This window comes from Protobothrops mucrosquamatus, unplaced genomic scaffold (genome assembly GCF_001527695.2).
Source record: "Protobothrops mucrosquamatus isolate PMUCROS unplaced genomic scaffold, P.Mucros_1.0 scaffold_60, whole genome shotgun sequence".
Taxonomy (NCBI): domain Eukaryota; kingdom Metazoa; phylum Chordata; class Lepidosauria; order Squamata; family Viperidae; genus Protobothrops; species Protobothrops mucrosquamatus.
Window position 1 is genome coordinate 310,521 of NW_015386136.1, and position 19,910 is coordinate 330,430.

At 34.9% G+C, this 19,910-nt stretch overlaps 1 protein-coding gene across 2 annotated transcripts in view; it reads right to left on the reverse strand.

The window, feature by feature from the left end:
* Positions 1 to 19,910, reverse strand: part of AFTPH (aftiphilin) — a 42,272-nt gene that overhangs the window by 15,278 nt on the left and 7,084 nt on the right. The window contains exons 3-10 of one of the 2 annotated variants that reach the window (XM_015812278.2): positions 17,973 to 19,752; positions 12,000 to 12,148; positions 11,477 to 11,603; positions 11,225 to 11,281; positions 9,274 to 9,396; positions 5,727 to 5,787; positions 4,089 to 4,172; positions 1,317 to 1,440 (exon numbers count right to left, since the gene is read on the reverse strand). In XM_015812278.2, the coding sequence (XP_015667764.1) occupies positions 1,317 to 1,440; positions 4,089 to 4,172; positions 5,727 to 5,787; positions 9,274 to 9,396; positions 11,225 to 11,281; positions 11,477 to 11,603; positions 12,000 to 12,148; positions 17,973 to 19,721 (2,474 nt within the window). In that variant the 5' untranslated portion in view covers positions 19,722 to 19,752. Of the gene's footprint in view, positions 1 to 1,316; positions 1,441 to 4,088; positions 4,173 to 5,726; positions 5,788 to 9,273; positions 9,397 to 11,224; positions 11,282 to 11,476; positions 11,604 to 11,999; positions 12,149 to 17,972; positions 19,753 to 19,910 lie in introns of those variants that run through there. The other variant, XM_015812287.2, reaches the window with a different exon arrangement.

The following is a 19,910-nucleotide window of genomic DNA, read 5'->3' on the forward strand; positions in this document are numbered from 1 at the left end:
GCGTACTGATGGAAATCCACCCCAAAGCCACGAATGATCTCCCCCAGCGGCTTCACATAAATATTGAACAGGAGTGGAGAGAGGACCGACCCTTGTGGCACCCCACAAGTTAGGGGCCTTGGGGTCGACCTCTGTCCCCCTGCCAATACAGACTGCGTACGATCGGTGAGGAAGGAGGAGAACCACCGCATAACCGTGCATTATTGTGTTCTAATTCAGTATAAGTGTTGGACTTACTTTAAAGCAAGGTCCCCAACCCCTGGGCCCCAGCCCACTCCCGGGCCATGGCCTATTTGGAATTGGGCCATGTGAGTGGCTGGCCAGAGCATGCATGCAACTCAACTTGTATGAACAGTGGGCTGGTGGGCACACATGCGCGTGTGCGCCAGCCCGCCACTTGCACAAGTTGAGCTGCGTGCCTGCATGCATGAATGCCAGCCTGCCCTTCACGCAGCCCATTTCCCTCTCCCCTCCTAAGCCAAGCCACCAAGCTGCAAAGGTTGAGGACCACTGCTTTGAAGAGTATTGTTACCATATTGGTTTAGTTGGCGTATTGAGTGTGAATATACTTGTGTGGGTAAATGGTATTCATATTTAGGTTATCTTTAGAAATGAGACTGTATCTTCAAAGGCAAACTGAAAGTTCCACAATCTATAGGATATAAGAGCATGCATAATAGATATATCATCCTTCCCAAACCTATCAATCTAACAACATAATGTTGCTTCAGAAAATTTTCCACGTTGCTCTGGATGGTTGATTGAGTGTTGAGTATTTTAATGTTAAAATACATGCACTAATATCCTGTTGATTGTCAAGCACACTGAATAGGGCTATAAACATCCATTTAATTACTAGTTGGCCAAAATAAAAAGAGTAACGCGAGATTCAGAACATGTAGATTTTTTGCACCTCAAATCTGATAGTGTTACCGTATATGAAAAAAACACTCTGCTGATTTGCTTGGCCTGGATTGCTGAACTTTCAGTGTCTACTGCATCCTGTGCACTCCCTTATGCTATCTTGTTAAGACTTCAAAAATTTTTAATAATTTTAAGGCTATGGTAGTTGATTTGGTTTTTTAAAATTTGCTGAGAATTTCTCCTTTTTCCTGGGTACTCAGAATATAATTACATTTGATGTGGCTTTTCATGATTGGGATGTATTGTTTTCACTTTAGACATCATTGGTTATTGGTGGTAACTATATCTTTAATCCTTGTTCATCACCCAGCTTTGAGACGGGCAACCCATCACATTTACAAAATATATCAGCACTCAAGAATCATTAAATGTCATTAGTCAATGCAATTTACCTTGCTGATGTACTTGCTTTCTCTACTGTAGACATTAGCTTTGCAAATGCATCAGTCACTTTACTGGTGGTTTTGGAAGTTTCTAGCTTGGAAGTTGTCAACTCGTACAACTCTGGATCTACACCTTATAGCATAAACATATAATTAGTAGCAAATAGCAGAAATATGTGTGCATATAATCTCAGTTAAGTAATTTTTTATTTCCATTGTCTATAAACATCTGAACTATCAACATTCCTAATAAGCAAATAAAAGACATTTTGTTAATTTCCATTGCGTTCTATTAAGTGAGAGTCAAGAGCAGCAGATAAAATGACATAAAAGTCAGACAGAAGTCTATCCTAAATTAAATAGTATTTTTCTAATGAAATCATGAAACAGAATGGTTTCAATTCTACATTATCATATAACATCTATTTTCATTCCATTATCACCACATAAGTAGTATTTAGAGTACTCATGCCATTTTTTTCTCCATGTTCAGTAATGAAAAAAAGTTTAGTTTTTTTAAAAAAAAATATTTCAGTTTCTCCTCTTTTATGAGAATGCAATTAAGAAAGGAATAGATCTTGCAAACCAATAGGAGCCATAAAATAATTAAAGTGACCAATTTTTGGAAGTAGTTGTTTTTGGAAAATTCCAATTTCAGTATTTTTTTAATTGCCATTATCTAGGAGTAGAAACTGGCAACCCAAAAAGAGGAAAATATACTGATAGTATAATGATTTGTCAATTCCTATAACCATCAAAAACACTTTTAGTTAAACCAATGATAAGGCCCTTGTCACCCTATATCCACTGCAGACTTATTACTCAACTGAAAATATGAAGATAACATATGAACTTTAAATTCAGGGTACTGAGTATTTTAAAATTTTCAGATGTTTACAGAATTCTTAAATAAACAGAAACATACAATTGAAAAAATACAGTTAATGGAGTTTCAGAAATCCCATTAAGGTATGGCAACGTGCAAACCTGCCAGTATTTCAAATCTTAAAAGTCACAATTAAATCATTTGATACATTACAATTAACATTTTCAAGCCATTAGCCAACAATATTCAGTAGCTAAAATTGCTTATCTTCACATGTGATTAAGAAATAACTGCTAAAGTTGTTCTAAATTTGATTTCACTACTTTTAAACCAAGGCCTTTAAAATAATATGAATATGAAATATGACTATGTAAGTATAACTAATCTGTGGTGCCTGGAAATATCCGTACTACTTTAATATAAAAATGGTCATATTGAAAAACCTTAATGAGATTGAGGGAATTCAGGATCTAAGTAAAAAACAAGCTTTAAGCTTAGGAACAGACATACACTGTTACATCCACTTTCAACACTCAGAATTGCAGGCTAGAAGCAAATGACTTTCCAAGAAACAAGATAGATGTCACTACTGCCTACGTGTTTTCTATTAATTTGAGGACAAAATTTTAATGAAAATTCCAAAGTAGGTAACTATGTATTTTTACAATAATTATTTTAAATTAATGTCAGAAATCAAATCTGATTTTACAAGAGGCCAATAACAAATTTTACAAGAGGCCAATAACTATGAAAATTAAAACTGATGGATAAAAATTAATGTATCAAATAATATCTATTCTTCATACAAAATTAAACCACCAACTTCTAACAAATATGATTTATCAAGTCTAATATTAAGTACTCAAGAGTTAAAAATACACAATATACCACCAAAAGCTTCTATAGTTACAAAGATAACTCTTCCCAGATATTTGATCACCAAAGCTTAAGAGGGACTTGTACTTCTCTACCCTTCTCATGTGTACACAGAGGCATGCTTTGCCACGGAAAGATATCTGAACTCCCAGCAGAGTATTAGAAAAGGGGTATAAGAGACACACTATATACTGATCTTTCAGTCTCATCATAGCTTGGACTTTCATTAAGGAATAATACTAAGTAAGAGAGGTCTCTGCTACATCTTAAAATGACTGCTACATCCAGAGAGGAGAACTTGCCTCAAGCAGTCAGTTGTTTAAGATCCATATGGACAATTCAAAGAGTACAAGAGTCTTTAGAGCAAGGCTGTATCTGCAACATTTAACAGAACAAGCTTGACGAATGACCACTTCTTTTTAAAAATTAATTTCGCTACAGATTAATCTTTCAAGTAAACCGAAACCTTTACCTACCAAGAGAATTAAACAGAAGCAAAATGTACTCTGTTAGCATGCCCTACCTTCTCATATTTCATCCTAAGCTGACAGAATATTCTCATATTCAGCTTTGCAACATTTCAAAAGTATTAAACTGCTGTGCAGAATTACAACACATGCTTTTGCCTAATATCAACTTTTCAATTTTTCTACAAGCAGCAAGATGCCAGTTCTTATTTATTAGTTGCAGCTGTCTATTGCTGCATTCTCTAGAGTTTGATATTGAGATCAATGAGCATAATTTCAAGCAGAAAGGTTACGATTTGAAAATATTCTTAGCGATACTCATAATTTTGTTCCAAACACTTTTTAAAGTTGGATATCTCTGGATAAAACACATCAATTAAAACTACACATTTGAGATATATTAACCAAACTAATTATCAAACTCGCAGTTCAATAGAAAAAAGGAAGAATTAATTACTGACTGGAACATGTTATGGAGGAAGAAACTATGTGTCAAAGATAGGCATCCAAGAATAAAACTCATATATTCTTGTTTGTAGGAAAGTCACACAATGCAGCTCATGCTTTTAGTACTAAAGAGATTAAATTTGCAGTGTTTAGTGTTTGGCTGACCTGGGATGGTGGTGGTGGTGCTAGAACTACTGTCCTCCACGGGCCCAAAGAAATCAAGGTTCAGAAGAGTGGAACCTCCACTAGCTTGAAATTCAGTGACCATGTTGGTAGGCAGCCATATAGAAGGTAAGCCAAGGGTAAGCCAAGGATTTATGTGTAAAAAGGGGTAAGACACACACTTGAACATGCCAGTTATAATTAGTACTTATTACATTGTTTTATAAAAAAATAGAATAGTGCTTACAAGATTAGTTTGCAGTTTCTATAGCTGTTAACAAATCAATGTACATTGTCATGTACAAATGCAGCAGGAATTCCAATACTAGTAACTTAAAAGCTAGCCCACATTTTCAGAACAGACAGAACCAGAGAGAAAAAGGATATGTCCACAATTAAAGGGAAACAATTTTGCAAATTCAAAGCTACTCAAAGCTACATGAAAAAAAGATGCTGCTGTCCTAGTACAAGTTGTAGTAAATGTGCATAACTTTACAATCTTAAATTGTACTGTGCATGGTGAATGAATAATGTGTTGTCTATAAAAATACAGTAAGGACTGTATGTTCTCTTTTATTGTGCATTGTTACTTTCTTCCATATGATAATAGCTCATTATATATTGCTCCAGGTGCTTGGCAGGCATAGAATGATTTATTAATTTAATAAATAATATAGCAAAGCAATATATAGGAATATCGAATAGTAGTAGTTTTCATTACAACCAACTCCTTTTTGTGTCAAGTTATATTGTTCCCCTTTAATACTGAAACAGAAAAATCAGAAATACATTTTAAAGAATTTTTTAAAGGAAAGCATATGATGAATTGACTGAAGAAATAAGACACCAGACAACAGCAAGAGAGTAGATCCAGGCTTTCCTTCAGCACCTTCATATGAATCACAAAACCGTAACATCCTCAAACACTGTTTAGCAATGTTTTCAGTTCACCGACATGGCTGGTAATTATGATGTACGACTGAACTGTAACAAAATAGATGCCATGTTTACTAAATCTTATTTAATTTATCAGATGTATTCAGTGTACATATTTTTACATTTTGAAGCTTTGTTCTTATTTTTGGCACTTAACTAGAGAAAATCATGACAATACAGTTTGCAGCCATTAACAAAAAGATTTTACTCTAGTAAATTTTACAATGAACAAAACTTAAAGTGGGCTAGCATTTAGTCATATACAATATTTGTACATGGTTGAAAAGGAGCTTTTAAAAAGTGAATGTTTTACAAACAGATTTTGATAAAAAAAAAACCTTGGAAGCAATTACTACACATTTGAGTTTGCTATTTAAAACTATAAAGAAGCCTAAATAGGTAACAGTCTGTTGAGATGAAAGCTATAAACTAAATATAAATAATCTAATTACTCCAAACTTAGGTTCTGTTAATACAATATTACACAATGATGTGTATGTAACACAAATTGAGCAGAAATATGTCTTACCTTGCTCTTAAACACTACAGACTGCTTTAAATTGGGCATAGTTAAACAGAAAGAAAGCCTGAATTTCCAAAGCTAAGAAAATATACATTTAAGCTATCAGCAGAGAGACGTTTGTCTGAACTTTGTAGCTTTCTTAACTCTAGCTCTGGTGCTAGAGGCTCTACGGAGAGACGTACCATCTAAAGGGTTAGTAAGGCCACTGCTACTCCAGTCAAACTGGACAGGTGGTAGAGATTCCTAGAGTTGAAAAGTCAGAAATCAGATTTTATAGTTAGGTCATAGTATAATAAAATGTCTTATGTGCTCTTGTGCATGCAAACAAAAAGGCTACCATTGAAAAGACAAAAGACAGACTCAAGGCACAATGCTAAAATGTTCAAAATGAAATCCTTAAAATGCATTTCATGTAACCTATGAAAAGGTATGATTATTTCCTAGTCCCGGGGAGGGGGGAGGCGGCTGGGCTTGGATATGTCTGATGGACATATGTATTTCAAAATTACAATATGATATTACTCCAGATAGGGATATTGCTCTGGCACAACAGGCAGATAAAAAGGTATAAATGATTAATACAAGAGAAGCAGAACAGTAACAGCAAAATACAATTTTCTAATTTTTCAGTTTTGAAAATGCAAAGGGACATCACAATATATTTCATGAAGTATATTTAATAAATGAACAAAAATGGATCACTACAACCCTCTAAATAATTATAGTAAAGTTATAATTATTTAATAATAAAAAACCACTGAGGTGTACTAAAAAAGCAAAATCTTACCATCAGCAGACTTATGTTTCAAAATGGTTAGTACACTTAAGCTAAGGTATTAAGTATGACAATAAATTAGAATGAAGGAAACAACAAAAAATATATATGAAAACTATTACTGTCTAAATTTCTAATTTTGAAGCATAAGACAAAGGAACAAATTGCACACCAATAATTAGTAATGCATACTGCATTTTAAAAAAAGTTTCAGATGTTACCATTCAAAAACAAAAGGACTACTTTCATTTGTAAAAGAATCAAGGATTCTACTTCCTACTAAAGAAAAGACAAAGGACTTTTTCTACTTACACCTCACTCTCATTGAGCCATGCTACTCTAAAAAATTCCTTAAAATCATAACAACTTTTACAGGACAATGCTGAAAAAAAAGAGGAGTTAACAAAAATTAACATTTTCTAAAATAAACACAAGTGTTCTGAACAGAAATCCTGACCTAACCCTAATCCTAAACTAAATGTCATAAAGAATCTCTAGATTCTAAGTTTACTCTGACAGGCAAAAGAATAAAACGATTGTCCTGTCCTTTAGAGCAGAGGTGTCCAACTTGGCAACTTTAAGACTTGTAGACTTCAATTCCCAGAATTCCTCAGTCAGCCACAAGTCTTAATGTTGCCAAGTTTGCAGACTCTTGTTTTAGAGCTTCATGATACCTAACTGGAAACAAGCAAATGCAAACTCCTTTATTCTTCATTACTATTTTAAAGTTTATCTCTTTGTACAGGTGTTGCCCTATCCATCTGATACTTCTGTTTAGCATATTCATTCTGAACTTCATCTCTGATTTGCAAAAAGACATAAATGCAAAGCAAGATCAAAGCGTGTCAACAATTTCACTAAATCTTCTTTAACTAAAATTAAAGCTTGCAAAACTGCACAATGTAAGTACAGTGCACAAGAAAGCAATTTAGGATTTTACTTAATATTTCATATAACTTAAATTATGACAGAATACTTAATTTTAATTCATTCAAATTGTCTGTTAGAATCAACCAATTATATTTATTCAGTCAATGAGCAGCCAAGATTACAAAACACTAAATGCTCAACCCTTCAAGGTTCTACTTTGCAAGAAACCAAAATTCCTTTCTGGTCATACCCCAGAATGATACTGCAACACTTCTAACCTACTCGGGAGAGAAGCACAATGTCATAGCACTGCTTTGGCTATATTTACATACATCTAAGAACTGGTGATGATTAGGACAATCCCCATATCTGAAGATGTCCAGCACTGTCACAGAATTATCATCAGCTATCACAAAAATGTTATTTACAGCAGGGTTTGAATCAAGTAGTTCAAGGTGTTGTTGATTTTACCCGAAGTGAAATGTCAGAAATGCCAAAAAGTGCTACTCCTAATTTTAAATTAAATTAAAAAAAATTAAATTAAAAATTAAATTCTAATTTTCAGTTGAAAGGAAATGTGATAGCAGTACCTCATCAAGCTATCTTCTGGCCAAGCCTGACCTGTGTGATTCAAAACTTCCGTGTACTTTACAAAGAAACCCATCTAATCACTTTATTATTTTAAATATATTTCTATTTGAATATATGTTTTGTTTTAAAAACAAAAGATACAAAATAAATATCTACTACTTCTACATTACATTTTGTTCATATCCTCAAAAAGATTTCAATATTAGTTGCTTTTCCCTGTATTACACCCAAATCAAAATACAAGTAGTCTTCAACTTATAACCATTTATTTAATGATGGCTCAAAGATATGACAGCACTGAAGAAAGGGACCTATGACCCGCCCTTGAAATTATGACTATCGCACCTTCCCTGCAGCCATAGGATCCTGATCTGGGTGCTTGGCAGCCTGCTCACGCTTAACAATGGTTGCGGTATCCTGCAGTCACACGATCGCCATTTGTGACCTTCCAACAAGCAAAATCAATGGGCAAAGCCAGATCTGCTTTGCTTAATGACCACGGTAAAAATGGTTATAAAATCAGGTCTAGTCACATGATGATGCTTAACGACCACATAGCTTGGTGACCAAAATTCCAGTGCCAACCATGGATATAAGTTAAGAACTACTTGCAATCATATATAATATATACAATCTTTATCAAAACACTATTTTAAAATTAAGTAAAGATAGCCATTCTATCACTTCCATCAACAGTAGGATTTCTTTTATTTATGTATTAAATTTATGTGCTGCTCCTCTCACCGATAAGGTTACTATTTTTCAAAATCAAAAGTGGATATATAAGTTTAAATAAAATGTTAATAGAAAAGCATAATTAAAGCCTTGCGTGTTTTTTCTAAGAAAATTGTAGCAATTTTAGCACAGAAAATAGCAATATGACTAAGCACAAAATTACTTGTTAAATCACTGTTATCTGTTAGAAGTATAACTGTTCGAGCCTATTTATTTATTGTTAGAAAGTAGACAACTGTTAAGACAGAATAGACTCCTGCAGCCTAATGCAGAAAAGCTTCTTTTCTCTGGCAAAGAAAGACTTTGGAAACAGGCTTCACTCACTCACATGGGGAGAAAATCCACATAGGAAAGAGTTGGGGAGGTGGCACATGAGCTTAGATAACATTAGAAACTGAAATTATGAGATATGCAACACCCAAATTATGTTAGAGATTTCTTTGACCAATGGGCCTTTCCTTTTATCTCACTCATTGGTCCTTTGCATCCACCCAGTTTGAAGGGTTCCCCAAACTTTAGTAATAGATCGGTAGACGTTCAACCGTAGAGACAATCAAGAAATACTTTATTCCCAATCACAGATGTTAAGTTGTTCCATCACAGATGAGTGCTAACGAATCTAGCTCTGACAAATTCATAAGCTTTTTCTGAGCATATGAAGATTAATATTTCCCGGGCAGAGTGACAGAATTTTGGATATTGTCATTAAGAATGTTTTGATCGAACAGTAACCACCCTTATTCTTCCCTTTTTTTTACCTGCAACTGATCAGATGTACATATATTAATTTCTGGTGATATAGCAGAAGTCTGTCCTATTGAAGCTATTTTCTCTGCAGCAGAAATTGGTTTCATGGGTTCCTTCGTAGGCTCTAACATACCCTACAAATGAACACAATCAATCAGTCAAATCTTTATTACGGTCACAGGCAAAAATAAGAAGGGTAGGACATAAATTGTAATTTTAAAAGGTAAAAAATATAAAATAAGTAAGTTTAAAAAAGGTTTTAAAAAGCATATACACACACAAACAAACAAAAAACCTATAAATACAAGGAAACAAGATCAGCATATGGCCAACTAAATCTTATTGTGTTTTGTTATGAACACATAACATACCATTTTAGAAACACTGAATAAAGAAACACCAAGCATATTTTTTAAACAATGATGTCTGTTTAGTGTATCTACTACTGAGCATAAAGAAATCTTTACTCCTGGTTGAAAAGAAAAAAAAGACTAGCATTGTTATATTTATTTTTATTGTTGCATTCAAAATCATAGAAACATTTTTTTACTTCTTTTTAAAATACGATTGCATAGTATGAAAATAAAGGTGTTTTTTTGTTTAATCCTATTTCCCAAAGAACTCATTGCACCCCATTGCATAAATATATTCAATTAGCATGTTGTATTTATATTTACATTACAGTATTACATTATAATGTATGTGTGCTGCAGAATGATGGATAGTGGGCATTTTCACATCCCCACCATTTTTACTCTGCATACCCACTCTCATTTGTGGCTCACCTGCATTTGCCCTCAATATCAGAGGGGCCTCAGAGTGTTTCCCAGTTGACCAATTAGTGCAGAAACAGCATCTACCCTCTACTCCTCTCTAGTCCATACAGCTTTATTCATGTGTTAATTTAAACCATTGCTGTTACTGGAGAAGTGCACAAGAGCTAAATGGTCCATCATCCCTTAGCTCTGCAGAACTCCAGTGTCTCAGCCCAAAAACTGGATTGTTTGTAGTATGTGATGTGGTACAGCTGCTCTACAATTCTTATTATCAGTATCTATAATCAGTATCATTAGAAGAACTAGTGCTCCTGTTTAAAATGATTTGGCTTAAGATGGAATAGTAGCTTTAGCTTACAAAAAGTATGATTTGTCATATCCTTATACCTTTGGGATTTGCCCTATCATTTCCTGGTTATTACTAAATAGTTTTTCATCACATATGAATCAGGCAAGTTATGTGATGATTTGTAATTAATTCCCAAAACAGATTGAGATTTCCAACTTTGATCTGGAGGCAAAATATAATTTGTAGCATTCAGAATTTGTCTAATTCAAGCAATATCTCAATATGATTTTTTTCTGAACTTGGGGAAAATGAAATAATTTGGAATATGCAAAGGAGGACTGGCTGAATGAGCCTAAACAATCAAAATGGCTTGTTCATGGAAAAAATCTAAGGAAAGACCTATCTAATATATTTTCTATTATTAACTATCAGATGTTTGCAACCAAATGATCTACAAAGTGGATTAAAGCTTGTGTCCCAGAGCAAATGGAATTCAAGAACATTTCTTCATACCTTATGCACAAAATATCTGATACAAAAGCACAACAGGATTTGTTGTCTAAATCTGATGTGCCCAAAAAGCTCTATTGTGAGTTAAGTAATTATCACAGAATATTAGCTTTGAGTAATTCCTTAATCTCAGAACTGCTCCACCACACAGGAGGAAATGTGCAGGGAATTGGAAAAATCTTACATTAAATGATACCATTCACTCATTACAATAATATCACAAGGCATGATATGATAAAGTGTGCTAATAAATTAAACTAAACGCTACTATAGTTGACCTAAAACGTAAAAAAACGATACATGACTTGGGGTCCAGTGCATTTGACCCGGAAGGGCATTAGATTTTACTATTATGCAGATGCAACCGCACTGAGCTGTGGAACTTACCAACCCTGCTGCATACATGGGCACTATGACGGGCTGCTTCTTGTTACCTGTGAAGAGCTAAAACAAAAGATATGTCCATCTAATTAGTCCAAGTTATTTGCAAAGTTATTCAATTAGATCAAGAACCATTTTTCAAACAAGGCTTACTTATAAAATATACAATATCATGTAAAATTACTTTCAGAGTTAAAACTATATACTATTCTGCATTCCAGAAGAATGGGAGAATTTCTACCTTAACTGAAAACTCACAATGTTTCTTGTGTCGATTCCCAAAGAGCAGAGAAGCTTTTTGTTGCTATGGGAGCCACCCCACTGGTATCTCAGTCCATAAGCATCATGGATATCCTGAAGCTCTGCCCACACATCAAGTAGTTCCCTACAGAGCATGTTATAAGTCAAGAGAAACAGCAAAAAAAGAAAAACACTGGCACTCAGCAGATTTAATTGCTTTCTTCTGCATGTTTAAATGACTGGCATGTTAAAAAAAGTACTAATTAAAATCCCACCCAAGCATTTAACCTCTAGGGAAATAACACTGATATTTACAGAACAATTATTCTTTTACCATATAATGAGAAAATGAGCTTCACAGCAAATAGATTGGTGTCCACTTAGAAGAGACTAGATATAATAAATACTTTTTTGTAAGGATAAGCAATGCCCCACATCCAAATTATCTATTTCGGCCCAGCAGAACAGTTTGTCTCAGAAAATATTCTCAAAAATGTAAATGTCTTCTTCTCCATGTTTTGATGCCACTAAATATTCTTACCTTTCTGATAGGTTCTCCACTGTTCTCTCTGGTTTTCTGCCCACTTCTAACATGAGATTTAAAGGAGGAATTTCCTCTCTCATTTCAGAAACAAGTACAGGAGGGAAACAGGCCTTGAATATTCGTTCAAGACGATTTAGAAGCACAACCTGTATTAGGACAAAGAAAACCAAATTGACTCTGAAAATCATGCAAGTATATTAATTACGGGGGAAAAATGACACGATGACTTTCAGATATAATTGTCTATATACAGTTCCTAGGATTCACTGAGAAGGCATGGAACATCAAGCAGAAACACTTCCTATAAGCCACGTGAACAGGAATTTATCTAGTTTTCTGTTATTCACAAACATATTTGACTGTATAGGTAGTCCTCATTCAATGACTCTTTGAAGTTACAACTACATTGAACAAGGGTACTTATGGCTGTTCCTTATAACTGTGGCTGTCACAGCATTCGGTAGTACAAGTTTGGAACTTGGCAACCAGCTCACAATTATGATGGCCACAGCATCCACTGGCCATGGGATCACCATTTGCGTACTTAACTGCTGGCTTTTGACAAATAAAACCAGTGAAGAAGTTGACAGGTCATCACAAATGATGATCACGTGACTGTGGGACACTGCAACTGCAACTACATGGGATTCACCAAATAATGGCAAATGGAACTGTCGCAACTGCTGTCCTAAATTGACAGTCATGTGAAATTTATGCTTTATGACCGCATCACTTAGCAACAGAGGCTCAATTCTATTGTTAAGAAAGGACTACCTGTAGTCAGAATTTTCCAGGCAAGTGAAACGTCTATTTATTTGTGAATAGCTGCAGTTAAATGTTCAACTTGATCAATCCTAATCCAAGGGCCTGCAGCCTTTGCATTGCAACTTACATGAGTGTAGTTAATGATGGTTTTTGCTGATCAGTGATTACCTTCTTATATCTTCTCAATATTTTTTGGATATCTGTTCATGGATAAAACCTCTTATGTGAACTGTAAGGCACAGATGAGTATTGTATGAAAGAATAAGGAAATGGCTTTGGCAATGGGTAGGGAAACACCTATTTAATCCTGAACGGTAGGAATGAGGGGAAAAATCAAAATTTCTCTGCCTTGATTCTATTTGGTACGGGAGGGATGAGGGGAGATCTTTGCAAGTCTTTCAAGCTTTTGTTGTCATACAATGCATTTATATAATACAGCTTCAATAGTCCTTGTTGAGTTTATTTCATGGCCTGACCTATCTTAAAGGGATGACAAATATCTTGGGATCATATGTTCTGTTTCCCTGTGATTCATGAAAAGACTTCAAAGTGCCTTCTACCGTCACTGCTAAAAATCTCCAACAAAAGCCTACAATAAAATTTCAGTTACAAACCTCTCGGAAACAGTGCAATATTCAGATAATTTTCTGAAAAAGGTTATGATTAATTAATTAAAAAAATTAAAATAAATCAGTACAGCATGTATTTTAAGTATGCAACACATAGCCAAGGCCTGGATATTATATTACATTTTATGAAAAATTGGGGCAATGATGGCAAAATTATACCTGCTGTGCTATTCTGTACTGTCTGCTTAGGCTTTTAGAGGCTTTTAAACATCTTAAAAGCATTTGGCTGGCCAGTGCTGGAGGCAGATTTCTTTAAAAAGTATGTTTGAATCAACATTAATTCTTATCCTCCTCCTTCTTCTTCTGCTCTGCCAACTATTTCTTGGCCACATTCATTTTCTGAGTAAAATCTGTGGAATAATACACAATGTAACAATGCTATGTGGCTGAGGTACACAGCTTGGAGGTGAAGGGACTTTAAGTGTCAAGGCAGGGGCCAAGTACCGTAATCCAGAACAGGCATATTCAACAAAACGAAAAAAAATGTTAGAATTTAGTATTTTAATTTAACATGTAGCTAATATGATTATTTGCCAAGAAATTAATAATTTTCCTATTCTTCCTATTTGAAATTACAACTTGGTAACAATTTCGAACGAAGCTAGATGACTGCTTCCAAGGGTTTCAGGGCCCTTGACCAAAAAAGGGCTCAGAGCTGCCCACATTATTATTTTGATTAATAATTATATTCATATCAATTTACTCTTTCATCATGGCTTGAAAAGTAGACCGTATAATTATGACCATTTAAAGTTAAAAGGAACTTTTAAAAGTATGATTTGCTCTATTCCTGCTAAAAGCTTTGGGCATGGTCCTTAGAGCTCCTCAAAAATTATCACAGAATTGTCATTTTTAATGTGAAAAGATAAACTATTAAATAAAAATACGCCATCGAGGCAAATGCTTAGTGTTTACATGGATAAATCACAGCTGATTCGGTGTTCTTGATGGAGCAGTGACCTGGTATTAGTGGATCTATCTTTGGTCCCCTTGTCATGGTCAGAGCAGAATCTGGTGGTGATCAGAACTGTACACCTCCTGCGGAGAGGCAGGACCTTTTAGCGACTAATGGACCTAGATGGGTTTCAGAAGGAACTGGGGGTTATAACTGCAGATATGCTGCATAGTCCTGCCAAACTCTTAAGTCATCATTTGGAAGAGGAAGGTGATTGAGGTTCTGGATAGAATTGCGCCCATGCGACCTCCTCTAACTCCTGAACCTCTTTGTTTCTCATGATATATGGAGGAATTGAGAGGGATGAAATGGGCAGAGACGTCTAGAGTGCTCCTGGAAAAAGACAAGGGACAAACTCAATTGAACATGCGTAAGAGCTGCTATTAAAGCCTACCTCGTGATGATTTGGGAATAAGCCATAACTACTTCTCTGCACTAACTGAGTCTAGATAATTGGCCAGCGACCCTCTTTAACATGAGTCACCTCCTCCTAGGGAAGGAGGATACAGAGATTCACCTGAAGGGCGGTGCTGATTTTCTGGAGGACAAAACCACTCAGATTTGTTCCCAATAAAATGCCAGAATGGTTGCTGGTCTGGTGGAGGCACCTGGGGCAGTTCTTGTCTAGTTATCTGGGAAAGGTTTGACCCCATTGCTCCTGAGGAAGTGGATAGGATCCTAGGGAGTAGGAGCACAAGCACCGGTGTTTTAGATGCATGCCCCGCCTGGCTTGTGAAAGCTTCCGGGGAGATGACATGCAGGTGGATTCTGGCAGTGATTAATGCTTCCCTGTGGGAGGAGGGGTAACTAGCACTTCAAGGAGGCTGTGGTGCAACTTCTTCTCAAGAAGCCAAAACTATACTCCACCCAACTGGATAATTTTCTCCTGTCTGCAATTTTTCTTTTCTAGGGAAGGTGGTTGAGCGGCAGCTCCAGATGTTCCTGGATGACATGGATTTTCTAGATCTTTTCCAGTCAGGATTGAGGACTGGATAAGGGACAGAAATGGAATTGGCTACATTTTTTGATGATCTCTGGCATGAGTGAGATGGTAGTACATCCATCCTAGTTGCACTTGACCTCTCGGTGGCCTTAAATACCGTAAGATTGTCCCCCATTTTGAGACTCTTTCACAGGGTATTGAAGACCTGGTTTTACCAACAAGCTGGGGGAACCAGAGTGGAATAGCGCCCATCAAATGGCTTATTTGACTGATTGCTGTCGCCAGGAAAATGGGCAGTTATTGCTTTTTATTGTTTTTATAGGAGAGTTTTACCTTTGTAAGCTGCTTGTAGTCACTGAGAGTTGAATGGCCATATAAATGTTCTTAAATAAATAAATAAATAAAATAAAGACATGCAGTTTCCTTGATTACACTATGGATAATGTTTGCCACTGCCTTCTTTCAAAAGTAACCTTTTTAAAAGGAATTTCAGAAGTATTAACTTGATTTCAGATGAGTCAAGTATAATCATTTATTAATAAAGTATCTAGGATCTCATTAATTCAACACTATATTATTGAATTAATATTCAATTACAACTCAAGTAATTCAACAAATACTTGAAAAAAATTATCTAATAATATCTAATAATTTTTTTTATTTAAAACCAAGGAAATCCCACCAATGAATTGTTACATTAATTATAATAGGTTTTGTTGAAAGTCTTTTGCCATGCATCACTATTTTAGATGACACTGAAAATCACTCATCCCATTTTTGTAAATGAACCTTGTGGTTGGCTTAGGTTCTGTATTTCCTCTAGCATATATAAATCAGGGCAACATAAGAACTTGATTCTATTCCCTAGCTGCCAAGCTTGTTATCACAAAACAGCAAAAAATTAAAATATTTGGCTCAATCATTTTAATATGCGGAAATGTGCTTTCGCAAAAAAAAAATGAAACAACTATAAAAATAGCTTTCCACAAATCTGAACAACCATTAATTGTATTAACAATATTTCTCCTAACAGAATACATTTGGCCTGTAAAAACATCATTTTGGGCAGAAATATTGAATATAGATGTTTACAATGTTTATATTTCCCTTAAGATTACTATGTATTAAACAAAGTTAAAAAATGAAGAGTTGTTCACTGTATTCAAGTTTTTATCTATGCTCTGCTGAATTTTTATTTTTAATGACCCAATTCTATAATCTAAACCAGTGTTTCTTAAAAAGATTTCTCTCAGGACAACTTCACACTTTTAAAAATTGCTAGACAATGCATGACCTGTTAGGTCATCGTTTAAGAAACATTTCCTTAGCAGATTCCTCAATGCCTTCAACAATGGCAGAGCTTTTAATGTACTGGAAAAGTTTTTTAAAATTCAGGGAAATATTCAAAGATGTATCTGCTTTGAAAGTAATCATTGTTGAATTGTATAACATCAGGAGTTGACCACAGGAAATCTTTTATGACATTTTGTATTATGTCATGTTTTACAATAATGATGTCATTAAACATTTTATAAAATTTGCTAAATTTCAATTCCATGATAGTCATGAGTTCTGGATTTTTAAGCATTCTGTAAGTTAGCCCATTTGAGGTACTTTGGTTCGAAAATTGTTTTGCCCAATTTTACTGACCAAAATTGTTTTGCCCAGTTAAAAGTTACACATAGACAAATAGGAGAGTTTTAGTACTATACACATGGAGGACCCAAAAAGAGTTTTTGTTTGTACGGGTTATATATGTGGCTATTTCTATATTAAAAATTAAAAGGGATGCATTTGCTGCCACTATAGCTTTTCGCAATTTGTTTGATGGCACTTTAATATTATTTTTCAACTTAGGCTCATAAATAATTTTGATTTTGTGGAACCCTGAGAAAGTACTGGGGAATTCCCCGGGGTCTTAGGATCGCACTTTAAGAAACACAGGTCTAAACTACCAGCATATTTATTCTATTAAAATACTGGATATTTTCTGAAGTAGCATTGCAAAAGTTCACAGAGCATTACTTTTGCTTCCTTCATACAATATATTGTTGGTTTTTTTGGTAAGGAATACTAAACATATTTTCACTAATATCTGAAATGTACATCAATTCAATTAATTCAAATTAAATAAAACATTCTTCCATTAAAAAAATGGAGAACAAGAGGTATACATACCTTCTATTCTATCAGACAGTACTAAAATAATTCATTTATTTTTTAATAATTCAGAAAAGCTATATATGGTCTCAGTTACAGAAGAAATATGTGCTTTCCAAAATACATTAAATAAATATTAATTCATACACGCTTTGTAGATATAGTTAGTAGGCTCTTTTGTTTGACATATTAGCAATGATCCAGACAAATAAATTTTATGCATACACTATGGCTTTTGGAGAGCTACTCCTCTGTTGTATTTCATACATCCCTTTCATTAACGCAAAGCCACTTGTGGAATTTAGATTAACAGTATTTAATACAGCACAAAGGCTGTGGCTCTGAAGGCATTTCCTGCAGTGTCATGTCCACCAAGGCAAAACTGGCAATCTTGCATCTAATCCCATACATACTTAGTACGGGATAGTGAAACCAACAGCGTATACTTTTCTACCGCAGAAAGAAAAATATTCCTACCAATTAGAGAAGGGAAAACAAAAACCAAATATGGTAGTTACCTGAGCTGAAACTTGTAATTCTTGCAACTGCTCATTTCCCGCTTGAGTAACTGAATCTTCAGCACTGTCAGTTGTGTCAACTGTATGGGATGGCCACACATCTTCTCTAGGATGAGATTCTACCATTTGTTCATCTTCAAAAGTAGCCCATAAGCAGCTTTCTTTTTGTTCGGTTTCAAAAGCATTCCACTCTGTAGCTTGGTTACAACCAGCTGAACTAAAGTCTGAAAATTCATCAGAGTCTGGAAATCTTTTTGACCCTGAATCAAAATCTCCAAACTCATTATCGTCCCCATTTTCCAATTCTACAGAGGGTTTTATCTTCTTGCTAAAATCAGAACTAACCATTGGATGTTCTTCCAACAGAGCACTTGAAATCTCATTTGGTTGACAAGGAGCTACCTCTGTTGATTGCTGATGAAGACTACTACTGGTAGCTGTGAATTCACTACATTCATTATTGAGATTTTCAAAAGGGGGTTGAAAAAGTTCTTGGCTTGCAGAAGTTTGAACACTATCTGCAAAAGCAAGAGATCCATTACTGACTATACTAAAATCACCAAAATCATCTTCGCTAACCTCATTACATGATGCATGTCCAGGGTCACTTTCACCATTTTTTACTATTTCAGAAACATTTACCTTCTTGCTACTAGGAAGACTGCTAAGACTTTCAAGCCTACTTAGGCTGAGGTCTGCTGTTTTTGCAGCATCACTGGTCGAAGAAAAAGCATGTTCTTTGTTGTTTCCGGTGCCGTCCTCCCCCTTTTCTTCAGCATTTTCAATTGTGCCTATTGAATTCACATTTGTTTGTACAGAAGTGACAGTGTCATTAGATTCCAATTCTGTGCAGTCTTTTTCAGGCTTCACATTGTTTATTAAATTAGTTTTTGAAATGCAGATGTGTTCACCTTCAGTAAAAGTTTCCCCTTCACATTCACAGCTTTCATCCAAAATAGCTTCCTTCATAGATTCTGCCTCTCCAATTCTATTTACATAATTTTCCTGTGCATTTAATACTTTTTTTTCACTAAAATATTTGCATATTTCATTTTTTGTTTCTTCTACCTGGGTTGTTTGTTTATGTGAGAATGTGGCAAAATTCTCTTGTGTGCTGGGTATAGAATCCAAATTTAATTCAGTACTATGAGTGCTAATTGTTTTTAATCCCTTTGGGTCATCAACACTGTCCAGATCCTTTACTCCCTGAGAGTTTGCTGTATCTGGTTCTGAAAATCCATTTGTTAGAACTTCTGAGAATGGTAGTCTCTCGCCATTACAGCTGTCTATTTGCTGATCTTCCTTTGGAACTTTTAGATCAGTCCTAATAATTTCAGAATATGATGATTCCAGTTTTCCAGCTCTTTTTACTTCTACCGGAATGACATCTTCAAATGATGTACCCAAGTTTCTACACTCACATTTTTCTTTAGTACTATCAGGAAGTTCTTTTATAGAAGTAGGAAGTTCTGCAATGCTGTCCTTATTGTTACTATATCTTATTGTGGTAAAAGTTATAACACTATCTACCCTTCCTGAGTAATCGGAGTTAAATGAAGACTTATGTTCTTCTTTTGAACTGGAATACTCTGATGCAAAATCAAAGCTTACACTAGTACTTCCAACATCAGAAAAGCCACCAAAATCACCAAATTCCTCTTCCTCCTCCTCTTCTTCCTCCTCTTCATCCGGTGCATTATCTAATGGGGGAGGGGACGAAGAATACATTCGAACGATGTCTGGTTCCATTATTTAGTTCTTTATAAAAATTAATTTCCACCTATAAGATAAAAATTCATAGAAACAGAGTGTTAAACACAAAACATTTACAGCACTATATTTGAAACAATTCCTTATATTATATATAACAAAATAAAAACTTCATAGTTTGCTAAATAAATATTTTCTATCAGAGCCAATCAGAAGATGCTAAATACT